The sequence below is a fragment of the Hyla sarda genome, chromosome 4 (genome assembly GCF_029499605.1).
Source record: "Hyla sarda isolate aHylSar1 chromosome 4, aHylSar1.hap1, whole genome shotgun sequence".
NCBI classification, from domain to species: Eukaryota; Metazoa; Chordata; class Amphibia; order Anura; family Hylidae; genus Hyla; species Hyla sarda.
This window is the reverse complement of record NC_079192.1, coordinates 399,783,164-399,805,540: the sequence shown is the minus strand read 5'-3', so window position 1 is coordinate 399,805,540 and position 22,377 is coordinate 399,783,164. Positions and strand designations below refer to the sequence as shown.

Below are 22,377 nucleotides of genomic sequence, written 5' to 3'. Positions count from 1 at the left end.
GAGATTGTATGTTTATAAAGATTGTTTGCATACAAAGTTCAGTAAAAGTTCCAGTTATCTCCTAAATCAAGCTGTGGACATTTTGTTTATTTCCTGCCGTTTTTGGGCCGGTTGGTGGCAGGGCCTTCTATGCTAAGCAACTACGACAAATCAAGGGTTAATGCCACCAGACCCTGTATCACCACTGCAACACCCCAGGTCACCACACATGGTTTAGCAGCAAAAACCATGCCCACATCCACATAAACTTCTTTAAAAAAGCACAAGTGGGTTTGAGCTCTGCTATTTCAACAGGAAAAAACGGATGCTTACAGGCAAAATTACGCTAAAGTAATGTTTTTTAGGTTTTTTTTACATGGAAATTAGTGCAGTTTTCATGTCATAAACCACACAGGTGTACACATCCTTATGGGGAACATGCTAGCAGCTATAAAGCTTGAGACAGTTTAGCCCACTTTGGCCCTCATTTACTAAAGGATAACCAACGCTTTCTCGGTTATTGCGCCTAAAATTTGGTCGCATCCCACTTGCAACCAAATCTGCGACTTAAATTTAGGCGCACAACCTACATTTTCTTAAACACTCCGATATGTTTTTTTAACCTACAATGGGCGTGTTTTACTCGAAAAGGGGCGTGAACCCAACATAAACAGAAAAAACACTCCAAGTGGGAAGAAAACTCACAGGAAAATATATAAGTTTTGCTTCACAGAAAGCCGACAGCTCAGAGCTGTCGGTAAATTCCTAAAAATTTAGTGAATCCTGCTACCCCCAGCATGGAACAGGGTCTGTTCCATGTTGGGGGTAGTAGTACAGGGGCTGAGGGATTGATCGCACTGGGTCTCACTTCTGAGACCCGATCCGATCAGATGTTATTAAAGGAGTAGTCCAGTGGTGACTCAGTGGTGAGCAACTTATCCCCTATCCTAAGGATAGGGGATAAGTTCCAGATCGCGGGGGGTCCGACCGCTGGGGCCCCCTGCGATCTCCTGTACGGAGCCCCGACAGCCCGCGGGAAGGGGGCGTGTTGACCTCCGCACGAGGCGGCGGCCGACACGCCCCCTCAATACAACTCTATGGCAGAGACGAAAGCGCTGCCTTCGGCAATCTCCGGCTCTGCCATTGAGATGTATTGAGGGGGCGTCAGCCGCCGCCTCGTACGGGGGTCGACACCCGCTATCTCGGCGGAGAGCCGGGGCCCCGTACAGAGAGATCGCAGGGGGCCCCAACAGTCGGACCCCCCGCGATCTCAAACTTATCCCCTATCCTTAGGATAGGGGATAAGTTTTTCACCACTGGACTACCCCTTTAAGCAGGGGAGCGGGCGGCATGCTCCGATCCCCTGCAATGTACAGTAAACTTTCATTTTTAAATTCCCCACCAGAAGCCCTGAATGGCCGGGACCGAGGAGCCAATCAGGGCTCCTGGCAGGGTTTTAATATAGAAGCGCTGTGGTGGGCAAAGATGTATAGAATCGCTGGGGGGTATATATCTGGCCCCTCCAGCATTTCTATATATATTTCCCCCTGCTGCGCTATATCAAACTAAGTGCCCGCTGTGCTTGAATAAATGTACTGCCCCCCCCCAGCGCTATTATATCTATACTGACCCCCACTGCGCATATACTGACGCCCGCTGCACATATTTATATATGTACTGCCCCCCCCCAAGCTGCGCATATTAATCTTCATCTTCTCCCTCCCCTGGCTGCCAATGAATGAAAACTCTATTAGCGGGGGAGCGGAGGGCTGCTGCCCGCTCACGCTGCTAAGAGTTTGTCATTCATAGCGGGCAGCAGCTGCATATCATGCTGTGGGGGTCAGACAGAGATAAATGTCTGACCCTCACATCATACATATACAAATGCCGGCTCACCGCTATGAATGACAAGTAAAGCAGTGCAGGGAGCGGAGGCTCACGCTGCTGCTGCCAATAGCTTACTTGTCATTCATAGCGGTGAGCCGGCATTTGTATATGTATGCTGCGAGGTTCAGACATATATCCATATGTCTGACCCCCACAGCATGATATGCAGCTGCTGCCCGCTATGAATGACAAACTCTTAGCAGCGTGAGCGGGCAGCAGCCCTCCGCTCCCCCGCTAATAGAGTTTTCATTCATTGGCAGCCAGGGGAGGGAGAAGATGAAGATTAATATGCGCAGCTTGGGGGGGGGGGGAAGTATATATATAAATATGCGCAGCGGGGGTCAGTATATGCGCAGCGGGGGTCAGTATAGATATATAATAGCGCTGGGGTGGGGCAGTACATTTATTCAAGCGCAGTGGCCATTAAGTTTGATATAGCGCAGCAGGGGGAAATATATATATAAATGCTGGAGGGGCCAGATATATACCCCCCCCCCAGCGATTCTATACATCTTTGCCCACCACAGCGCTTCTATATTAAAACCCTGCCAGGAGCCCTGATTGGCTCCTCGGTCCCGGCCATTCAGGGCTTCTGGTGAGGAATTTAAAAATGAAAGTTTACTGTACATTGCAGGGGATCGGAGCATGCCGCCCGCTCCCCTGCTTAATAATTTTTGATCGGATCGGGTCTCAGAAGTGAGACCCGGTGCGATCAATCCCTCAGCCCCTGTACTACTACCCCCAACATGAAACAGACCCTGTTCCATGATGGGGGTAGTAGTACAAGCACTAATGTAGTCAGAATTTGCAGAGACTTTTTTCTGTCGCACAGAATACATTTTGTGCGACAGAAAAAAAAACGAGTACTTTGTGTGAATGTAGCCTATACAGTACGTATAAACAGTACATTGCAAAAACTAGAAAAATAATGGCAAAGTCTTCTCCATCTCAAGTCTGCATTAGTGCATTAAAAAAAGTGTTTTTTATTTATTTATTGTGATGTCCCAGTAGGGGATTTCATCCTACAGTCCTATCAGCTTGAGTCCCTGTATGTCCTCAGGGCTCACCTGCAGTGTTCCCCCATAAAGTGTGCAGGTTGTACATAAAGTGTAAAGGACCTTTCATATGGTCACATGGTTATTAGTCACATGGCAATGGTTGTCATTTATTAAAGTCACATGCTTTGTTACCCAGAGAGCACCAGGTGACCAGATGACCCGCAGCTAGCCTATGGGCTCCTTGCCCAGCCCCCCTTTATAAGGAAGGGAGGAGCCGCAATCTGCCTCTTTTGCTCTTAAATCCTGAGGTCAAGTCCAGTCCAGACATCTCAGGGTCAGTGTCCAGCACATTTGGAGGCCTCAAGCCTAAATTGCAGCCATAAGTCAGTAAGTCAAGTCATCTCTGTCTGCTGTCACTATCTTCAGTCAACTCAAGTCTATTATAGTCAGCGTGGCTGTGTTAAAGGGGTACTCCGGTGGAAAACGTTTCTTTTTTTTTTTTTTTTTTTAATCAACTGGTGCCAGAAAGTTAAACAGATTTATAAAATACTTCCATTAAAAAATCCTAATCCTTCCAGTACTTATTAGCTGCTGAATACTACAGAGGAAATTATTTTCTTTTTGGAACACAGAGCTCTCTGCTGACATCATGAGCACAGTGCTCTCTGCTGACATCTCTGTCCATTTTAACAACTGTCCAGAGTAGGAGAAAATCCCCATAGCAAACATATGCTGCCCTGGACAGTTCCTAAAATGGACAGAGATGTAAGCAGAGAGCACTGTGGTCATGATGTCAGCAGAGAGCTCTGTGTTCCAAAAGGAAAAGAATTTCCTCTGTAGATTTTTTAATAGAAGTAATTTATAAATCTGTTTAACTTTCTGGCACCATTAAACTGTTTAACTTTCTGGCACCAAAAAAACTTTTCCACCGGAGTACCCCTTTAAAGTCTCTCAAGTCACTGCAAGTCCCAACAAGCTGCGAGGTCCCCTGTGTTACTGGTCACCTCTCTGGGATCCTGGCCAAGCTGTAAAGACTGTACCATCTGTCTACCTCAGTAAAAGCTACTGTGATATCCTGGTACCGTATTGCATACTGTACCTTGGTTGGGGGTCCCCAAAGTCAGAGTTCCTAGGAACTGTGGGGGTCCGCTTCCTTAGTCATCCCCTAGTCACCCATCATCTAGTTAATATGGTGTTAAATTAAGAGTGTAAATACTGTATATAATATGTTATTACCTGCATAGCGTCACAGGGCCTTTGGGTCATGTGATAGTGGTTTAGTCTCTATGGTAGGTAAAAGGACCTTTGGAGGTCCTGGGTCATGTGGTTACCCATAACACTTTGTAACGTTGATTGACAGATGGTGTGGACCAATCCTAAAACGGCCACCCCCCTGCCCATATAAGGGAGCTGCTGCCAATAGTCTCTCTCTTGGGTTCCGGATCGTTGGACAGGCAAGATCTGCGCAATTTACAAGGACAACTACTGGGCCAAAGCCTGCCGGCCTTGACCTGAATCTAAACAGTGAGTTCTTTCAACTTCCCCGCTAATGCTAGCAGGATCACTGGACCTAAACAAACCCCTAAATTCAGCGGATCTGTGCTTACAAAATCCTACTAAGCTAAAGAACTTACAAAAGTCCCAACCATACGTCAATCTCTGCTTAAGCTGTGCATAGACTCTGTTATATGGACTCTTCCTGTTATCACGTTTGCAGAAAATATTCAGTAAAGTTTCCGACAGTTATCAGCAAAAGCTTCTGGTTGTGGACATTCAATTATTCCTTATCTCCCTATCACTCTTGGGAAGGGTGGCGATAGGCCAAGCACTACGGTATTAACCCTCACCCTGGCGTCACGAGAGGCCATCGTATGTTGAAATTATTGTATGTCGGGGTCATCGTAGGTTGGGGGATCACTGTATAGTGTCTGTACCTGTGTGTGACGGTTTTATCACAATTCTTATGTGATTTTCACCCCAATATTTATTTTTAGCAGCATACAAAATGACTGTTGTCTCAGATTTTTCCCAGGTTGAAATGCGGCCGAGACCTGACTCAGCTGATGACAGGGAGCCTGTCTGCTTCAATGGGTGGAGCGATCGCTTGGTGGGAGATAGATCAATCTGAAACTAATATCCAGTAGAAAGATGAATGACACGGCACTCAGGAAACTTCTGTCCATTACTGTCTGGCAGGTACATAGTAAAATCAACTTATGGTGGATAGCCGCTTTAACCTAACCTGGCCTTGGACTATTATTTGCCCTGCCTAACCTAGGACTAGCAGTGCTACCTTCAGGTGGTTACATAGACAAACCACGCCGTGGCGTCACGAACACTAAGGGGTTAACACTATCTACCCCTGGGCAACACCATCTGCCCCTACACCTCACATCGCACCCCGACACCAAAACTCTTTTTGGCATCACGAACAGGATATGGGTGTGTGCCATAGCCATAAAGCCACAAGTCCTCCCCCTAGTCTGAGTCTGAACTGTGTCCAAAAAAAATTGCACGCCGATGCAAAAAAGTTTGCGCCAGAAAAGTGTACCGGACTTTGTTACTGTAATGTGTTTTTACTGTAGCACTGATAAAGTAGAGGGGGAGGTGAAGAAAGTTTTGCTGCCTGCCGTTGGGAAGTCTGTAAAAGTTATTTGGACAATGTGCAAAATCAGAACTGAGGCCTTGCTGCGCCATTCTGCTAAATCGGTACCTGAAAGGGTTGAGGAGGAGCCCGAGAAGCGTGCGAAGATGTCCCGCGCTGGTCAACGTTTCGCCCCTGGGCGTGGAAGTCAAGTTGCAGTTCCTAATCCTAAGTAGAACTGTGGAGATCTGCCTCCTGTTGCCGGGTGACCGGAAGTCAGTGCTGCGCTGATTACTGGTTTCCGGCCGGGGGCCATTTTACTGGAGCCCGTTGCCGAGGGGACGAAAACAGGAAGTTCCCTGGGCGCAGTCGTATTGTGAATCCCGGTGGCTGCGTCTGGCTCTACTAATTCTGTCCGGGTACCCACTGCAGTGCAGACTCTGCAGACACCAACGATCGCAAATGAGACGCAGATCGCAAGTGAGCCGCCGATACCAACGCTTGCAAGTCAGTCTCCGGTACCTGTGATGAGTCACATGAACCCCATTCATGCCCAGCAGGGTTCTCGGGTACTTGCCGCTGTACAGACTAAGCAGCTGCAGCATCTACCAAAGCATCTTCAAGGGCCAGTACTCCCCAGGTTGCAGGGGGGCTCAGTTGTAAATAACGGAGGACTCGAATCAAAGCACAAGTGGATGGGAAGACTACAGACGGCTACCTTCTCCATCTCTTCTGTGTTGACTCCATCAAGGTGCACAACAATCAGATCAGAAAGGTATCCTATGCCCAGCATCAACAAGTCCGTCAAATTTGCAACAAGATGATGGAAATACTGACCCAAAAGGTACAAACAAATGACTTGAAGGAGGTTGTTAACAAACTGATCCCAGACAGCATAGGCCAAGACGTTGAAAAAGCCTGCTACTCTATCTATCCTCTCCATGATGTCTATGTCCTAAAAGTCAAGATGCTGAAAAACTCCATATTAAATTTGTCTAAAAAAATTGACCCGGCCCACTCGTGCTGCCACAGAGGTTTGGCCCAGTCTGCAGGTGTTCACAGATGTGCCCAGGCCTACTCCTGCTGTTGAGGAAGTTTGTCCTGACCATCGGGCACCAACAAAAGTGCCTCGGCCTACTACAGCTGTTCAGGAAGTTTGGCCGGCCCAACAGGCACCAATTGTCATTCCCTCGGTGGCACAAGCTGCTGCTGTACAAGTGGTGGTCACCATGAGTCAGACCATCACTGAATCCAGTTTGTCCCATTTCTCATGGAACACACATGTGAATCCCATGGAGGGGGCCCAGTCTCGTGGTCCTAGGTATATGTCACAGCCTAGAAAGCAGTTTGATCAACGCGGTTGGAATAGAAGAGTACCTACATAAAAGAAATGTTCTATTTGTGTACTCGTGTACAGTAACTTTACAAAACTTGGTCGTATGACTAACTGACTTCTGTGTGCAAGCACAATTTTTGTTGTTCTAGGTTTACAAGCAATGTTTAAGCACAGTGTCTGACGAACTAGTCTAGAAAGTTTTGTGGTAAACAATTTCGTAAGTGTTGTGCCCGGCTAAGGCCAAGAGTCTCCTCAGGAACCTGACAGAGCCTGAGCTCTAAGAACCTTAACTCTATAGTGTATCTGGACTACTGGGCGATACAAGGACATCTATGTAAATATGCCATAGTAATATATTTTTGGTCACCAATATGAGCAAGGGATATATTTTTGTTTCCATACTAAAATGGTTGTAGTATAATAAGATGTATATAATTTGTTGTACACCAAACGTCATGGTGCACCGTGTTTTCTGTCAGTTTTCTTTGCAGGGGTATCCTGAACGGTAAGGAGAAGCAACATTTCACCCCATCGCTAACATCATGTACAGTCAAGAGTAAAGTTGTGTACTACACATAGTTATAAGTATACATGAAGACATGTACACATATCCATTGTACATTAGGGCTGTAACACATACAACTACACAGTCCATACAAATGTCTTATATGTCTAAAATGTCTAATGTAATTTCTTGTGTCCACGTGCTCAGGATACTTTGCTGGGCAGAAGGTATTCCTGTTCCCACAAAAGCATGTAACAAAAGTCAAAGGTAAGAAACGTCAAACGTTATCTAAAAAGAAAATGTCTAGCATAAAAATAACTAGTGTTCTGGGAGGAAGTGTAGAATGCCAAGGGACCCCAGTAGCCAAGGCATTGGGCAGAGAGCCTCCAGCAACCCAATCGCCAGTGTCATGTCTAGTCATGTACTGTTTTGCCAACGTGGCTGTGTTAAAGTCTGTCAAGTCACTGCAAGTCCCAGCAGGCTGCAATGTCCCCTGTGTTATTGGTCACCTCTGTCTACCTTAGTAAAAGCTACCGTTAACCTAACCTGGCCTTGGACTATTATTTGCCCTGCCTAACCTAGGACTAGCGGTGCTACCTTTGGGTGGTTACATAGGCAAACCACGCCCTGGCGTCACGAACACTAAGGGGTTAACACCATCTACCCCTGGGCAACACCATCTGCCCCTAAACCTCACATCACACCAGATACCAAATTTTTCTTACAGGATGTGTGAGTACGACCATGCTGTGGGGTCGTTCAATTCCCTACCTATTTAATTGCTCGGTCAATCATAGCTGGGATTCCGCTGCAACTGCCGAGACCGAGATTGCACCGAGTTCGGCAGTTTTAACCCCATAGATCCTGTGGTCAGTACTGATGACTGCATCTATAGGATTGACAGGGGGAGGGAGCAATGCGATCGTGAGGTCCTGATGGTTGCATTGGCAGCCAGAGGCCAGTTGATGGCCTACTTCTGCCAAGTACAGAAACCTGTGAGTAAGGTCCAGCCACAGGCAGGGTGTTACAGGCGGACTGTCAGTGTATTCTGACAATTGTACTATACTGCAATACAGTACTGCTGTCACGCACCTGGGTAGAGGCTGTCACGGAGCTGGAAGTGGATCCTCCACCTGTGTGGCTGATGACTCGGACCGTATCGGGGAGCGGAGTCTAAGGTGCCACTGGTTTTCACCAGAGCCCGCCGCAAGGCAGGATGGGCTTGCTGCGGCAGGCGACACCCAGGTCGTTACCTCCGACATGGCTCGACCACACAGGTAACTAGGCATGGCGAGGTACAGAGGGATGAGGCTGTAGCATAGTCAAACGTAGCAGAAGGTCAAGGCAGGCGGCTAAGGTTCGTAGTCAAAAAACGTAGCAGGAAGGTCTGGAAACACAGGAATGGCAAACAGGCAAAGGGTACGCTTTCTCTCAGGCAAATGGCACTGAAGATCCGGCAGGGAAGTATGGGAGGTGCAGGGACTTTATTAGTTAGTGTCAGGTGCATACACATTAAGGGCGTACTGGCCATTTAAATCTCAGAGCTCCATCGTGCGTGCGCGACTGGGCCGAGACACAGGAGCGGATGCAGGCGCGTCCCGCGATGCGCATCCCGGCCCCGCCGGGAGTAGGGACAATGCGCTCACGGCCGAAATGTGCGGGCGGAGCGCAGGCAGTAACAACTTCATTATAATATGCCAGCGATCAGAAGTAAAAAGTATCAAAATAAAATGTTTTTCAATAAATAAAAAAAACTATTCATATGAGGTATTGCCACATTTATAACGACCTGTACTATAAAATGATAAAGGTATTTATCCTGCAAAGTGAACGCTATAAAAAACAACCAAAAATAAATAAATAAAACACAAGAACTTCTAATTTTGGTCACCTTGCCTCCAAAAAAGTGGAAGATATGTGATCAAAAGCATGTATCGCTAAAATGGGTACCAATAAAAAGTACAGCTTGTCACGCAAAAAAAAAAACCTCACACAACAAAAAAAATAAAAGTTATGGTTGTCACAACATGACAACACAAAAAAAGGTCAAAAAATTGGATTTTGTTTAAAAAAAAAAAAACACATATAAATTGCGTATCACTATAATCGTACCCGAGCCACAAAATAAAGATAGTGTCAAGGATGGGATGAATAATTATTCATTAAAAAAAAAAAACCTTAATAATCAAAGTGTCCATCACACAACAGACACTACTATAATATTAATCCAATATTCTAAAACAAAGCTTGTGTTCAATGTTCTCGAGCAATAAAGTTTATTGAAGACACGCAGTAACAGCTACCGCTTTCGATACTGTAGCGTTACGTCAAGAAGCCGGAAGTGACGTGGTTGCCGCAGCAGAAGAACCGGAAGTGTTCTGAGTCGGTGACAGTCTGCAGAAATGGAGGCCCCGGAGGTTAAACGCTCCGGTGAGGAGGGAGAGGAGGACTTCCATGACTGTACCGAGGAGCTTGTGGGAGCTAGTGGGGTGTCTGAGGAGGAGGGAGAGGCGACCGTGCAGAAGGAGGAGGTGGTAGAAGTTTCTGGAAGTGAATCGCGGGATGGAGAAGCTGTGTGTGCCGAGGAGGAGGACGGGGCTGTACCAAGAGGAGATGATGTGGAGGTGGATGAGAATATCCTGATGGAGATGGAGAAGGATATGACTGAGGAGGAGAGAGAGGTAAGTGATAGGGATAATGGAGGTGCTCCCTGTCTATGGCTATTTTGCAAAACTACAACTCCCAGCATTCCCGGACAGCCGAAGGCTGTCCGGGGATGCTGGGAGTTGTAGTTTTGCAAAATAGCTTTAAAACCACGGGTCTTGTGTCACTGTCTTAGGTCTCACTGTAAAACAGAACTGACTTAACCCCTTCCTGCCCCATGGCGGTTTTTGTAATTTAACTCTGGATGCCACCGCTGCTGCATATATAGGATTAAAGGGGTTACCCAGGAAAAAACAACTATATATATAAAAAAAAAAAAAAAAAAAAAATATATATATATATATATATATATATATATATATATATATGCAAATCATAAAATGTTGCAGTATCTTGTAATAACCTTTTTTTATTGGACTAACAGCATTTTGTAGAGAAGTTTTCGGGATTCCTCCCTTTATCAAATCCAAAGCAAATCTAAGCTCACAAGTAGAAGACACGGGTTACATCTCACAGCAGCTGTCACGCCACCTCCCATAGACTTGCATTAAGGGGGCTGGGCGTGATGTCATGAGGGGGCGTCACGAGCTCCCGGCTCCAGCGTTTGGAACAGTTTGGTCCAAACGCTGAGCAGCGGAGTACCCCTTTAATTTTTAACACGGGGCATGGCTATGATTCTTTAAAACGGAGACAGAATTTTTTTGAAAAAATGTGAATCTTTCAACATCGTTACCAAATTTCGCAGTTTTTCACAAATAATAGCTGAAGGTATCGGCTACAATTTACCACTGACCTATAGTACAATGTGTCATGGAAGAACAATTTCCGAATTACTTGCGTATTTAATGCATTTCGAAGTAGCCTGCATCATTATGGGGGGGGTTACGTAAACTAAAACAATCGGGTTTGATGGCATTTACTGTAGATTTGCTAAACACTTGACTGTAATAACAATGAGACCCACCCATCAGTATAAGAGGCTGTAATGTTATCTGTTTTTCCTTTAAAGGAGAGGAGAAGCGAGAGCACTCGATTGAAAGAAGAAGGAAATGAGCTCTTCAAGGGAGGAGGTGAGTGCACGTAGACGTCATGTCAGGACTGTCTCTCCACAGTAAGTTGTCTGGTTTAGATATTCCAGAAGTATAGAATGGGCTGAGGAGCGAAGTCTATTCCATGGCGTGTGGCTGCTGGCGACTGGCTAACAGCAGCAGTCAACAGAGTTAGCGCTGATGCTGATTAATTACCCCCTGAATCCTGCTTGTCCAGCCTGCATCCATCCAGTTGTTGCAAAGCTATAATTCCCAGCATGCCTAGACAACCAATTGCTGTCCCTGCTAGGAGTTGTAGTTTTGCAACAACTGGAGGGCTACAGAATGGACACCTAGGCCCTAGATGCTGCTGTCAGTGGTGACAGTGGCATCTCGTGGTTAAATGTTGTTATGATATTATGAAGTAATTTCCTCAAGTGAAGGCGGTTCATTCCCACAGAAGCCTTTTTAAAGAGTACCTATCATGATCTAAACTCTCCCTAATCCCCTGACTCTCACTGACACTATCCCTCTGTTTCTTTTCTTTCAAATCCCCCTCTTTCTACCTGATTTATTGTCTTCTTGGCTGCTCATTCAGCTGTCCTAGTGTGAGGGAGGAAGGGGGGCGTGGCCCAGCATAGAGGCTGTAAACACAGCACCCCGCAGCTCTGAATCTTCTCCTCTCTGTTTACAACTGCATGTGCAGAGAGAAGAAAGATCGGAGCTCAGATAGTAAAATGAATGAGGGCAAGCAGTAAGGCAGAGTCAGGAGTATGCCCTGCTGGGCTATGAGCTCAGTGCTGGCTCCTGCCCGTCACAGGCAGGTAACAGTGCTGAGCTTGTCTGTGTCCCGGCTGCAGTCTGAGATTTAGGACTCCAGCAGGAGTCTGAAATCTATAAAAAGGGCTTGTGGCCACGACTGGTAGGGAGACCTCTAGTGGTCATTTTTTCAAAGTGAAAAAATAAATAGAAAGAAGCATATTTTTTAATAACATGCAATTGGAAAGTTATTCTGCATACATTAATCTATAATGTATCAAAAGTTATTTTGATGAAAGGTACCCTTTAAGTACCTATTATTGAGGCACTCGATTAATGACCAGTTTACAGTTATTGGGCCTCTTATCTCTGACTACCTGTTTTTAAAATCACAGGGTCCTCAGGGGTCCGTCTCCATTCTCTATACACCTTTAGAGATGAGCAAAGTTACAGCAATTCGATTCGTCACAAACCTTCGGCTCGGCGGTTGCTGACTTTATCCTGCATAAATTAGTTCAGCTTTCAGGTGCTCCGGTGGGCTGGAGACTCTCCTAGGACTGTATCCATCGGAGCACCTGAAAGCTGAACTAATTTATGCAGGATAAAGTCAGCAACCTCCGAGCCGCAAGGTTCGTGACAAATCGAATTGCTGTAACTTCGCTTATCTCTACACACCTTGTTCAGGCCAAGCTTTCTTGGTCTCCCCTACCAGCCGAGCAGTATTGGCCGCCCTACATACCTTCTCTGTCGGGCGTTGACTGGGGGGGGGGGGATCCCTCTCCCCGCCACTCCTAACTGCGCATGTCTGGAAGCGGCACATGCGCAGTGAAGACCAGTTAGGAGCAACGGGGAAAGGGAGAGTCGGAGAGAGGGGGGGTGGGGATGAATATTGATAAGCGAGCGGCGATGTGGACGGGTGGCGCTGATGTCACAGTGCCACTAGGCTCCTGAAAACCCCGCCTGTGCCAGTTACAGCCACATTTGCATATATAGAAAAACTAAGATTGCGGGCAAATGGCTGGATGAGTCCGGGCAAGGTAGGGATCATATGAATCAGCGTCCCCCGCACTATCCGTCAGTACTTGTGGTTAGTGCAGGAGTGATCATGTGACAGTTTTCCTTTAAATGTTTTTCCTTGACACAGATATATGCAGATCAACTCCAAAAAATAACAAAATGCAATACACTTGCTCTTCAAATTCCAGATCACTGGCCTTTTCACTATGATGTATTATTATAAATTTGTGTTAGCACCTTGGTTTCAGGATGCTGTACTTGTTGTAAGGGGTTAAAATACAACGAGCCTGAAACAGAAATCCACTTCTATCATATGAGTATGCGTGCTTCTCACCACTTATTTACTATTCATTTTTATAGATTATATCAAAGCTGAAGACATTTACTCTCAGGCTCTTCAGAAGTGCCCGGCCTGTTACCAGAAAGAAAGAGCTATTCTGTATTCTAACCGAGCGGCTGCCAGACTGAAACAGGTAAATGACATCATATGACTGTAAACACAAGTTAAAGGTTATTCCCATCTCATAAAAATGATGGTATGATGCCAATCCTAACAATGAAGGTGGCACAGTGTGTGCAAGAAAATGTAGCATTGCACCATTCACTTAAATGCAGCACTCTTGGTGCCCACGTAGATCATGTGAAACAATTGTGCACTATTTAGTTCCATCTTACTCTAGGCATCATTTAGGATTTAAGAGATTATCCAGGATTAGAGGGGTACTCCGGTGGAAAACGTGTTTTTTTTTTTTTTTTTTTTTAAATCAACTGGTGCCAGAAAGTTAAACTATTTGTAAATGACTTCTATTAAAAAAAAATCGTAATCATTCCAGTACTTATTAGCTGCTGAATACTAAATAGGAAATTATTTTCTTTTTGGACCACAGAGCTCTCTGCTGACATCATAACCACAGTGCTCTCTGCTGACATCTCTGTCCATTTTAGGAACTGTCCGGAGCAGCATATGTTTGCTATGGGGATTTTCTCCTACTCTGGACAGTTCCTAAAATGGACAGAGATGTCAGCAGAGAGCACTGTGCTCATGATGTCAGCAGAGAGCTCTGTGGTCCAAAAAGAAAATAATTTCCTATTTAGTATTTAGCAGCTAATAAGTACTGGAAGGATTAAGATTTTTTAATAGAAGTAATTTACAAATCTGAAATGTAAAATATGTGTAGCTCACTTAGGATAAAAGAAATAATGTGTTTGAGGTTAAAGGTGTTGCCTTCACCCAAAAGGCCTAATGTAATATGTAGAAATTATAAATAAAAAATATTTATGTGAACCAGTCCTCAAAAGCACAGGGGAGAGAAAAAGGAAAAGACTAGTGGAGATGGGATCCAAGAAATGGTCTTTATTATATAAAAAGGATATATATGACCAATCGCCTAGCAGGGCCCTTGCTAAAGGCGAATGGAATATACTGGGTAAAAAATAGATATAATAAAAAATACAGAATATAGTAGGATTAAAATGAAATAAATATGATGGGTAAGTAGCACCAAAGAAAATTCATTAATTAAATATCTGCTGTATATATCAGGAGAAAACGTTCTCAGTCCATGTAATTCATAGGGATATTTCAATGAAAAATCCACAAGAAATGTCCAGAATGAAAAGTCACAATTAGTTTGGGTGTATCCGGAGTAACGGTATATGGTAGTGAGTGTAGCGACAATAGCTACAATAGGAAATTCATGGACAGGTAATGCAGACAATGTGGCAAACACTGTCAGCGATGAAGATGTCAAGTCTCGGTGCACAGCACCACTCACCCTCCTTTGGAGTCCTCAGGTCCGGGCTGGCACGGCTGAGTCCGGCACTCTGGATATCAATGCCCGCCTGGGTGGTATGCTGGGTGAATGGCTGAATCTCCGGGGGTCCGAGTGTCCTTGGCTGGCACGGGAGGCGTCCGGCCTTGGGGAGGATGATGTCCAGGAGTAACTCTGCCGACCGGGGCTGTGAGAGGATGCAGGTAACAGGTGGTGCGGATTGCACGTATGAATAAGGTGCTAACAGCGCGCATGCAGCAGTGGTCCCGGAATCGCGGGCATCCAGCTGTTGCAATTGGAATATGGCAGATACAGTCTATTTGAAGTGATATACACTTATGGATATGGTGCAGATAATGGGCTAGACGCCTTTCAAGGCCGCGGGCCTTTTCTTCAGTAGCTATAGGTCACGCACCACCTGTTACCTGCATCCTCTCACAGCCCCGGTCGGCAGAGTTACTCCTGGACATCATCCTCCCCAAGGCCGGACGCCTCCCGTGCCAGCCCAGGACACTCGGACCCCCGGAGATTCAGCCATTCACCCAGCATACCACCCAGGCGGGCATTGATATCCAGAGTGCCGGACTCAGCCGTGCCAGCCCGGACCTGAGGACTCCAAAGGAGGGTGAGTGGTGCTGTGCACCGAGACTTGACATCTTCATCGCTGACAGTGTTTGCCACATTGTCTGCATTACCTGTCCATGAATTTCCTATTGTAGCTATTGTCGCTACACTCACTACCATATACCGTTACTCCGGATACACCCAAACTAATTGTGACTTTTCATTCTGGACATTTCTTGTGGATTTTTCATTGAAATATCCCTATGAATTACATGGACTGAGAACGTTTTCTCCTGATATATACAGCAGATATTTAATTAATGAATTTTCTTTGGTGCTACTTACCCATCATATTTATTTCATTTTAATCCTACTATATTCTGTATTTTTTATTATATCTATTTTTTACCCAGTATATTCCATTCGCCTTTAGCAAGGGCCCTGCTAGGCGATTGGTCATATATATCCTTTTTATATAATAAAGACCATTTCTTGGATCCCATCTCCACTAGTCTTTTCCTTTTTCTCTCCCCTGTGCTTTTGAGGACTGGTTCACATAAATATTTTTTATTTATAATTTCTAATTTACAAATCTGTTTAACTTTCTGGCACCAGTTGATGGGGGGGGGAAAAAAAAAAGTTTTTCACCGGTGTACCCCTTTAAAAAAAAAAAGATTCCCCCCCCCCCCCCCCAAAATAGCACCATTCCTGTCCTCAGGTGATGTGTGGTATTACATCTCTGCTCCATTCATTTTAACAAAACAGCTGCAATACCACACACAAACTGAGTACAAGATTGGCACTGTTTCTGGAAGAAAGTTGCTCTTTTTTTTTCTAATCCTTCAGTATCTCAGTTCTCTTGCATGTTCCATCTATTTTCTGGTGATCCCAGCAGCTTGTTTATTGGAAGGGGAGGGGGGCTTCTAAAATGGGGGTCTGAATGTATTATCAGGCTAAAACCTTTGTTCTTATGTAATCGGCATCTTACAATATTTTTGTATTTCCTAGGACAAGACAGAATCTGCACTAACAGACTGTACAAAAGGTATGTGTGCTGGATTTATCCCCCTCGCCCCCTATCTAGTAAGGAATTCACCTGATGTCCTTTATCTGCAGCAATAGAATTGAATCCTGACTATATCCGGGCATTGCTGCGGAGGGCCGAACTGTACGAGAAGACTGATAAGCTCGATGAGGCACTGGCAGATTACAAATCAGTCCTGGAAAAAGACTTGTCCTGTCGCCAAGCCAGAGAGGCCTGCATGGTAAGGAGCCCACAGCCATCATTAAAGGGGTACTCCGGTTCTTAGACATCTTATTATAAGATGCCTGATCGCGGGGGGTCCTGCCGCTGGGGACCCCCGTAATCTTGCACGCTGCACCCGTTTAAAATCAGTCCCCGGAGCGTGTTCACTCCGGGTCTGATTACTGGCGATCACGGGGCCGGAGCGTTGTGACGCCAAGGCTCCGCCCTGTGTGATGCCCCCCTCAATGCAAGCCTATGGGAGGGGGCGTGACAGCTGTGATTGACAGTAATCAGACCCGGAGTGAACACTCTCCGGGGACTGATTATAAACAGGCATCTTATCCCGTATTCTTTGGATAGGGGATAAGATGTCTAAGCGCTGGAGTACCCCTTTAAAATAAGATGACCAGATACATCTGACTGGTTTGTATAGATCTCCATATTAGTGCACCATAGAAATACATTTTGGTGAGCAATTTTTTTCTGTGATGGGAAGTATAGTTTTTTTTTCCACTACAATAATTTTCTTTTCTACAGTGCCAGGATACACCCTTAGGGTAGCGTTGATGCATCCGCAGCATGAAATAAGCTAAAGATGTGTGAACCTACCCTGAAGCTTCCAAATCTATTGTATCCTTGAGTTTTTAAAGGGGTGCTTTTTTTTTTTTATTAACCCCTTAAGGACGCAGTCCATTTTGGCCTTAAGGACTCAGACAATTTAATTTTTACGTTTTCATTTTTTCCTCCTCGCCTTCTAAAAATCATAACTCTTTTATATTTTCATCCACAGACTAGTATGAGGGCTTGTTTTTTGCGCGATCAGTTGTCCTTTGTAATTACATCACTCATTATATCATAAAATGTATGGCGCAACCAAAAAACACTATTTTTGTGGGGAAATTAAAAAGAAAAACGATTTTGCTAATTTTGAAAGGTTTCGTTTTCACGCCGTACAATTTACGGTAAAAATTACGTGTGTTCTTTATTCTGAGTGTCAATACGATTAAAATGATACCCATTATTACATACTTTTCTATTATTGTTGCGCTTAAAAAAAAATCACAAACTTTTTAACCAAATTAGTACGTTTATAATCCCTTTATTTTGATGACCTATAACTTTTTTATTTTTCCATATAAGCGGCGGTGTGAGGGCTCATTTTTTGCGTCATGATCTGTACTTTTTTTTTATACCAATAAAAAACTTTTAATACATCTTTTATAATTTTTTTTTTTTTATAAAATGTATTAACGTAGCAATTTTGGACTTTTTTTTAATGACCGTACGGGATCATTAACATTTTATTTTAATAGTTCGGACATTTACGCACGCGGCGATACCAAATATGTCTATAAAATTTATTTTTTACGCTTTATGGGGGTAAAATAGGAAAAAACGGACGTTTTACTTTTTTATTGGGGGAGGGGATTTTTCACTTTTTGACTTTTACATTTTTTTTTTACACTTGAATAGTCCCCATAGGGGACTATTCATAGCAATACCATGATTGCTAATACTGATCTGTTCTATGTATAGGACATAGAACAGATCAGTATTATCGGTCATCTTCTGCTCTGGTCTGCTCGATCTCAGACCAGAGCAGAAGACGCCGGGAGCCGGACGGAGGAAGGAGAGGGGACCTCCGTGCGGGGTTCTGAATGATCGGATCCCCGCAGCAGCGCTGCGGGTGATCCGATCGTTCATTTAAATCGCGCACTACCGCAGATGCCGGGATCTGTATTGATCCCGGCACCTGAGGGGTTAATGGCGGACGCCCGCGAGATCGCGGGCGTCATTGCCGGCGGGTCCCTGGCTGCGATCAGCAGTCGGGATCAGCCGCGCATGACACGGGCATCGCTCCGATGCCCGCGGTTATGCACAGGACGTAAATGTACGTCCTGGTGCGTTAAGTACCACCGCACCAGGACGTACATTTACGTCCTGCGTCCTTAAGGGGTTAATGTAAACTGGTGCCAGAAAGTTAAACAGATTTGTAAATTACTTCTATTAAAAAATCTTAATCCTTCCAGTACTTATCAGCTGCTGTATGTTCCAGAGGAAGTTCTTTTCTTTTTGAATTTCCTTTTTGCCTGACCACAGTGCTCTCTGCTGACACCTCTGTCCATGTCAAGAACTGTCCAGAGCAGAAGAGGTTTGCTATGGGGATTTGCTCCTACTCTGGACAGTTCCTGACATGGACTCCTGAAGGATTAAGATTTTTCAGGGGTGTGGAAATTTAATAAAAAAAACTGATTGTCCACAGGACTAAAACGGAGCAACAGGGGGGGAACTAGCAAAAAAAAAAAATAGGATGGTGGGAGCTACCCTTTAAATGGGAAAAGGGGGTGATTTGAACTTTAAACATGGAAGGGGTTAATGTGTGTCTTTTAAACTTTTATTTTTTTTTACACTTTATTAGACTTTTAGGAGGAATCATTAGATTTCTCATACAGATGAATAGAGTTCTATTGAACTCCATTGATCTGTGTGCTCTGCGCTCCATCGATAGAGCCTAGTCCAGCCAGGATCTATCAATGACAGAGCCACAGGACAGCAGGGAACTGAGGTAAGCCCTACCTCTATGGGATCATGCTGCGGGGGGAGATCCACCCCACTAGCACACCAGGGAGCATTCACATGTCCCTTTAGACTCTGCCATCAGTTTTAACAGGCTATTAGTGGCAGCCCCCGGCTACTGAAATCACCCAGGGGCTGCAGAGTAAGGAGCGGGCACGAGTCGGGAGCCCCCTCCATAAAGACTGCTGAGCGCCTCCGCCACGCCCTGCTTGCCCGAAGCCGGGCTAAGGGCCGAAAAAATTAACCTGCCTGGAACTGCTTGTCCCAGGCGTCGGGCGATAGGAATACCACATCCCTACCTTTTAAGGGTCAAGTCACACACCCTTATTTTTGCTGCAGTTTCACTGCAGCCGATTTTGCTACCCATTGACTGTCAATGGGCAACAAAATCTGCTGCAGCAAAAATAAGCATGTGTGAACTGACCTTTAGGGGGTATTCACACGTACAGTATCCTGCGCATATTTGAAGCTGCAGATTTCAATGTAATCTAAATAACTGAACACAGCATCAAATGTGTGTACTGTACGTGTAAATGTATCCTTAAGGTATGTTCACATGTGCAGATTTTTTTTTCCAGCCAAGTATGCATGTGTGAACATATCCTTAAAGGGGTATTCCGGCCTTAGGCATCTCATACCCTATCCAAAGGATAGGGGATAAGATGTGTGATCGTGGGGGTCCTGCCGCTGGGACCCCGCGATCTCTGTGCAGCACCCAGCATTCTGTGCCGGGCGAGACGTGACATCATGGCACGCCCCCTCCATTCATGTCTATGGGAGGGGGCATGATGGCCGTCATGCCCCCTCCCATAGACCTGAATGGAGGGGGCATGGCGTGACGTCACATCTCGGGTGCAGCGCGCTGGCACAGAATGCCGAGTGCTGCATCGAAAATGTGAGGGTCCCAGTGGCGAGACCCCTGTGATAACACATCTTATCCCCTATCCTTTGGGTAGGGGATAAGATGTCTAGGGGCAGAGTACCCCTTTAAGTTGGAGTACTGGGCCGGTTATCCCCAGTTCTGTGGAACTACTTCATCCATACAAGCCTTAAAAAATGTCCCATTTTTATAGACGTAACTTTATTCATTGCTCCACTGTATCTGTGAAGATTTCCTGTACTGAAATTATTGACCTTTTTTATCTTTAATATTTTCTTCTTTAAGCGTTTGCCCAGGCAAATCGAGGAAAGAAATGAGAGATTAAAGGAGGAAATGATAAGTAAGTTGATGGCACAGTTTATTTTACACCTTGAACACTCCGACCTTCTTGGCCAACAACGTCTTACTTTGTTTTTTTTTTATTCTCAGGTAAATTAAAGGATTTAGGAAACCTTGTCCTCAAGCCTTTCGGACTTTCCACAAACAACTTCCAAGTCAACCAGGACGCTACGACCGGCTCATATTCAATCAACTTTGTGCAAAATAGTAACAATAACAGATGATGAATACGTGTTACATGGTCAGGATAGACTTGAGCCTCCTTGGCTGTCCCGGTCTGGATACCTAGCTTTTTTTTTAAATCTTTTTTTCCCATCAATTTTTTTGCTTTATCATTTCATACCTGGCTGTGATTTGGTGTAAGCAGCTGTTCATGCTTTCATACCCCATTTGTCCATCACACTTGTATACCAGTGTTTTTATTATTGAGAACTGTTATATAAATTATTCAAGGGAGAAAAGAATCCCTATCGATCTCTTCTACAGTGGAACCAATAGAGAGCAAACATTTGTCAGTGAGATCTAGAATGAAACCAACCATTGCTTCCTAATACAGTGCCTGAAAATGCAAGTACTCAAATGCATTCTTCTTTATCTATGGTAATGCTGTCATTTTACCCTGTAGATAGGGTGTCATTTGTTTCTCTAAGCAAGGGGGAAAAATTCACCTTTCATTTTCTTTTTGGACAGATCTTCTATTACAACCCAGAGCTGCGTGCATAATTCTTCTGGTTGTTATTAAAGACAATGAACTTATCATCAGACAATTCCCTAACAGCTTAGGCGGCTTTCACACTGCCATTGCTCCCCGCCGAGAACGGCTATCAGTCATTTTTTTTCTGAGTTTAAAGGGTACCTTTCATCGAAAAACTTTTGATATATTATAGATTAATGTATGCAGAATAACTTTCCAATTGCATGTTATTAAAAAATATGTTTCTTTCTATTTAATTTTCCACTTTGAAAAAATGACCACTAGAGGTCTCCCTACCAGTCCTGTCCGCAAGCCCTTTTTATAGATTTCAGACTCATGCTGGAGTCCTAAATCTCAGACTGCAGCCGGGACACAGACGAGCTCAGCTGGCAGCTCTGAATCTTCTCCTCTCTGTTTACAAATGCACGTGCAGAGAGAAGAAAGATCGGAGCTCAGATAGTAACATGAATGAGGGCATGCAGTAAGGCAGAGTCAGGAGTATGCTCTGCTGTGCTATGAGCACAGTGCTGGCTCCTGCCTGTCTGACAGGGAGCAGTGCTGAGCTTGTCTGTGTCCCAGCTGCAGTCTGAGATTTAGGACTCAGCATGAGCCTGAAATCTATAAAAAGGGCTTGCGGCCAGGACTGGTAGGGAGACCTCTAGTGGTCATTTTTTCAAAGTGGAAAATTAAATAGAAAGAAACATATTTTTTAATAACATGCAATTGGAAAGTTATTTTGCATACATTAATCTATAATATATCAAAAGTTTTTTTGATGAAAGGTACCCTTTAACAGCCGTTCTCTTAAGAGGGAGCAACGGCAAACAACGGGTCCCGGCGGCTCCCATTTACTATTATGGGGGCTGCTGTATGAGCTGTAATACCACACACAATTTGAGAACAGATGTGATGCTGGTTTTGGAAGAAATTAGAGGGTTTTTTCTTCTTTTTTTCAATCCTGGATTAACCCATTTAAGGACCAGGCCACTTTTTATTTTTGCACTTTTGTTTTTTTTTTCTCCTCCCTTTCTAAAAAAAATCATAACGCCGCCATCAATTTTGCACCTACAGACCATATAAGGGCCTTTTTATTTTTTTTTTTTGCACCACCAATTTTACTTCATCAATCACTTCACCACAAAATCTACGGCAAAAACGGGAAAAAAAATCACCATTTTGTAACACTTGGGGGCTTCAGATTCTACGCATCGCACTTTTCAATAAAAATGACACCTTATCTTTATTCTGTAGGTCCATACGGTCGTAAGGATACCTACCGTATTTATCGGGGTATACCACGCACCGGCCTATAACACGCACCCTCATTTTACCAAGGATATTTGGGTAAAAAAAGTTTTTTACCCAAATATCCATGGTAAAATGAGGGTGCGTGTGTGCGCGTGTATACCCCGATATACCCCCAGGAAAGGCAGGGGGAGAGAGGCCGTCGCTGCCCGCTTCTCTCCCCCTGCCTTTCCTGGGGTCTAGATCGCTGCTGTCGGCCCTTCTCACCCCCTGGTTATCGGCGCCGCTGCCCGTTCTGTCCCC

General features: G+C 44.8%; 1 protein-coding gene across 1 annotated transcript; it reads left to right on the top strand.

Annotated features, from left to right (window-relative positions):
* Positions 1–9,625: 9,625 nt before the first annotated feature.
* TTC1 (tetratricopeptide repeat domain 1) lies at positions 9,626–20,998 on the top strand. Its single transcript, XM_056569515.1, has 7 exons — positions 9,626–9,970; positions 10,963–11,023; positions 13,118–13,230; positions 16,102–16,138; positions 16,210–16,358; positions 20,082–20,136; positions 20,226–20,998. Exons 1-7 carry the CDS (start codon positions 9,692–9,694, stop codon positions 20,357–20,359), a joined length of 828 nt encoding a protein of 275 aa, XP_056425490.1. The 5' UTR covers positions 9,626–9,691; the 3' UTR covers positions 20,360–20,998.
* Positions 20,999–22,377: the final 1,379 nt, after the last annotated feature.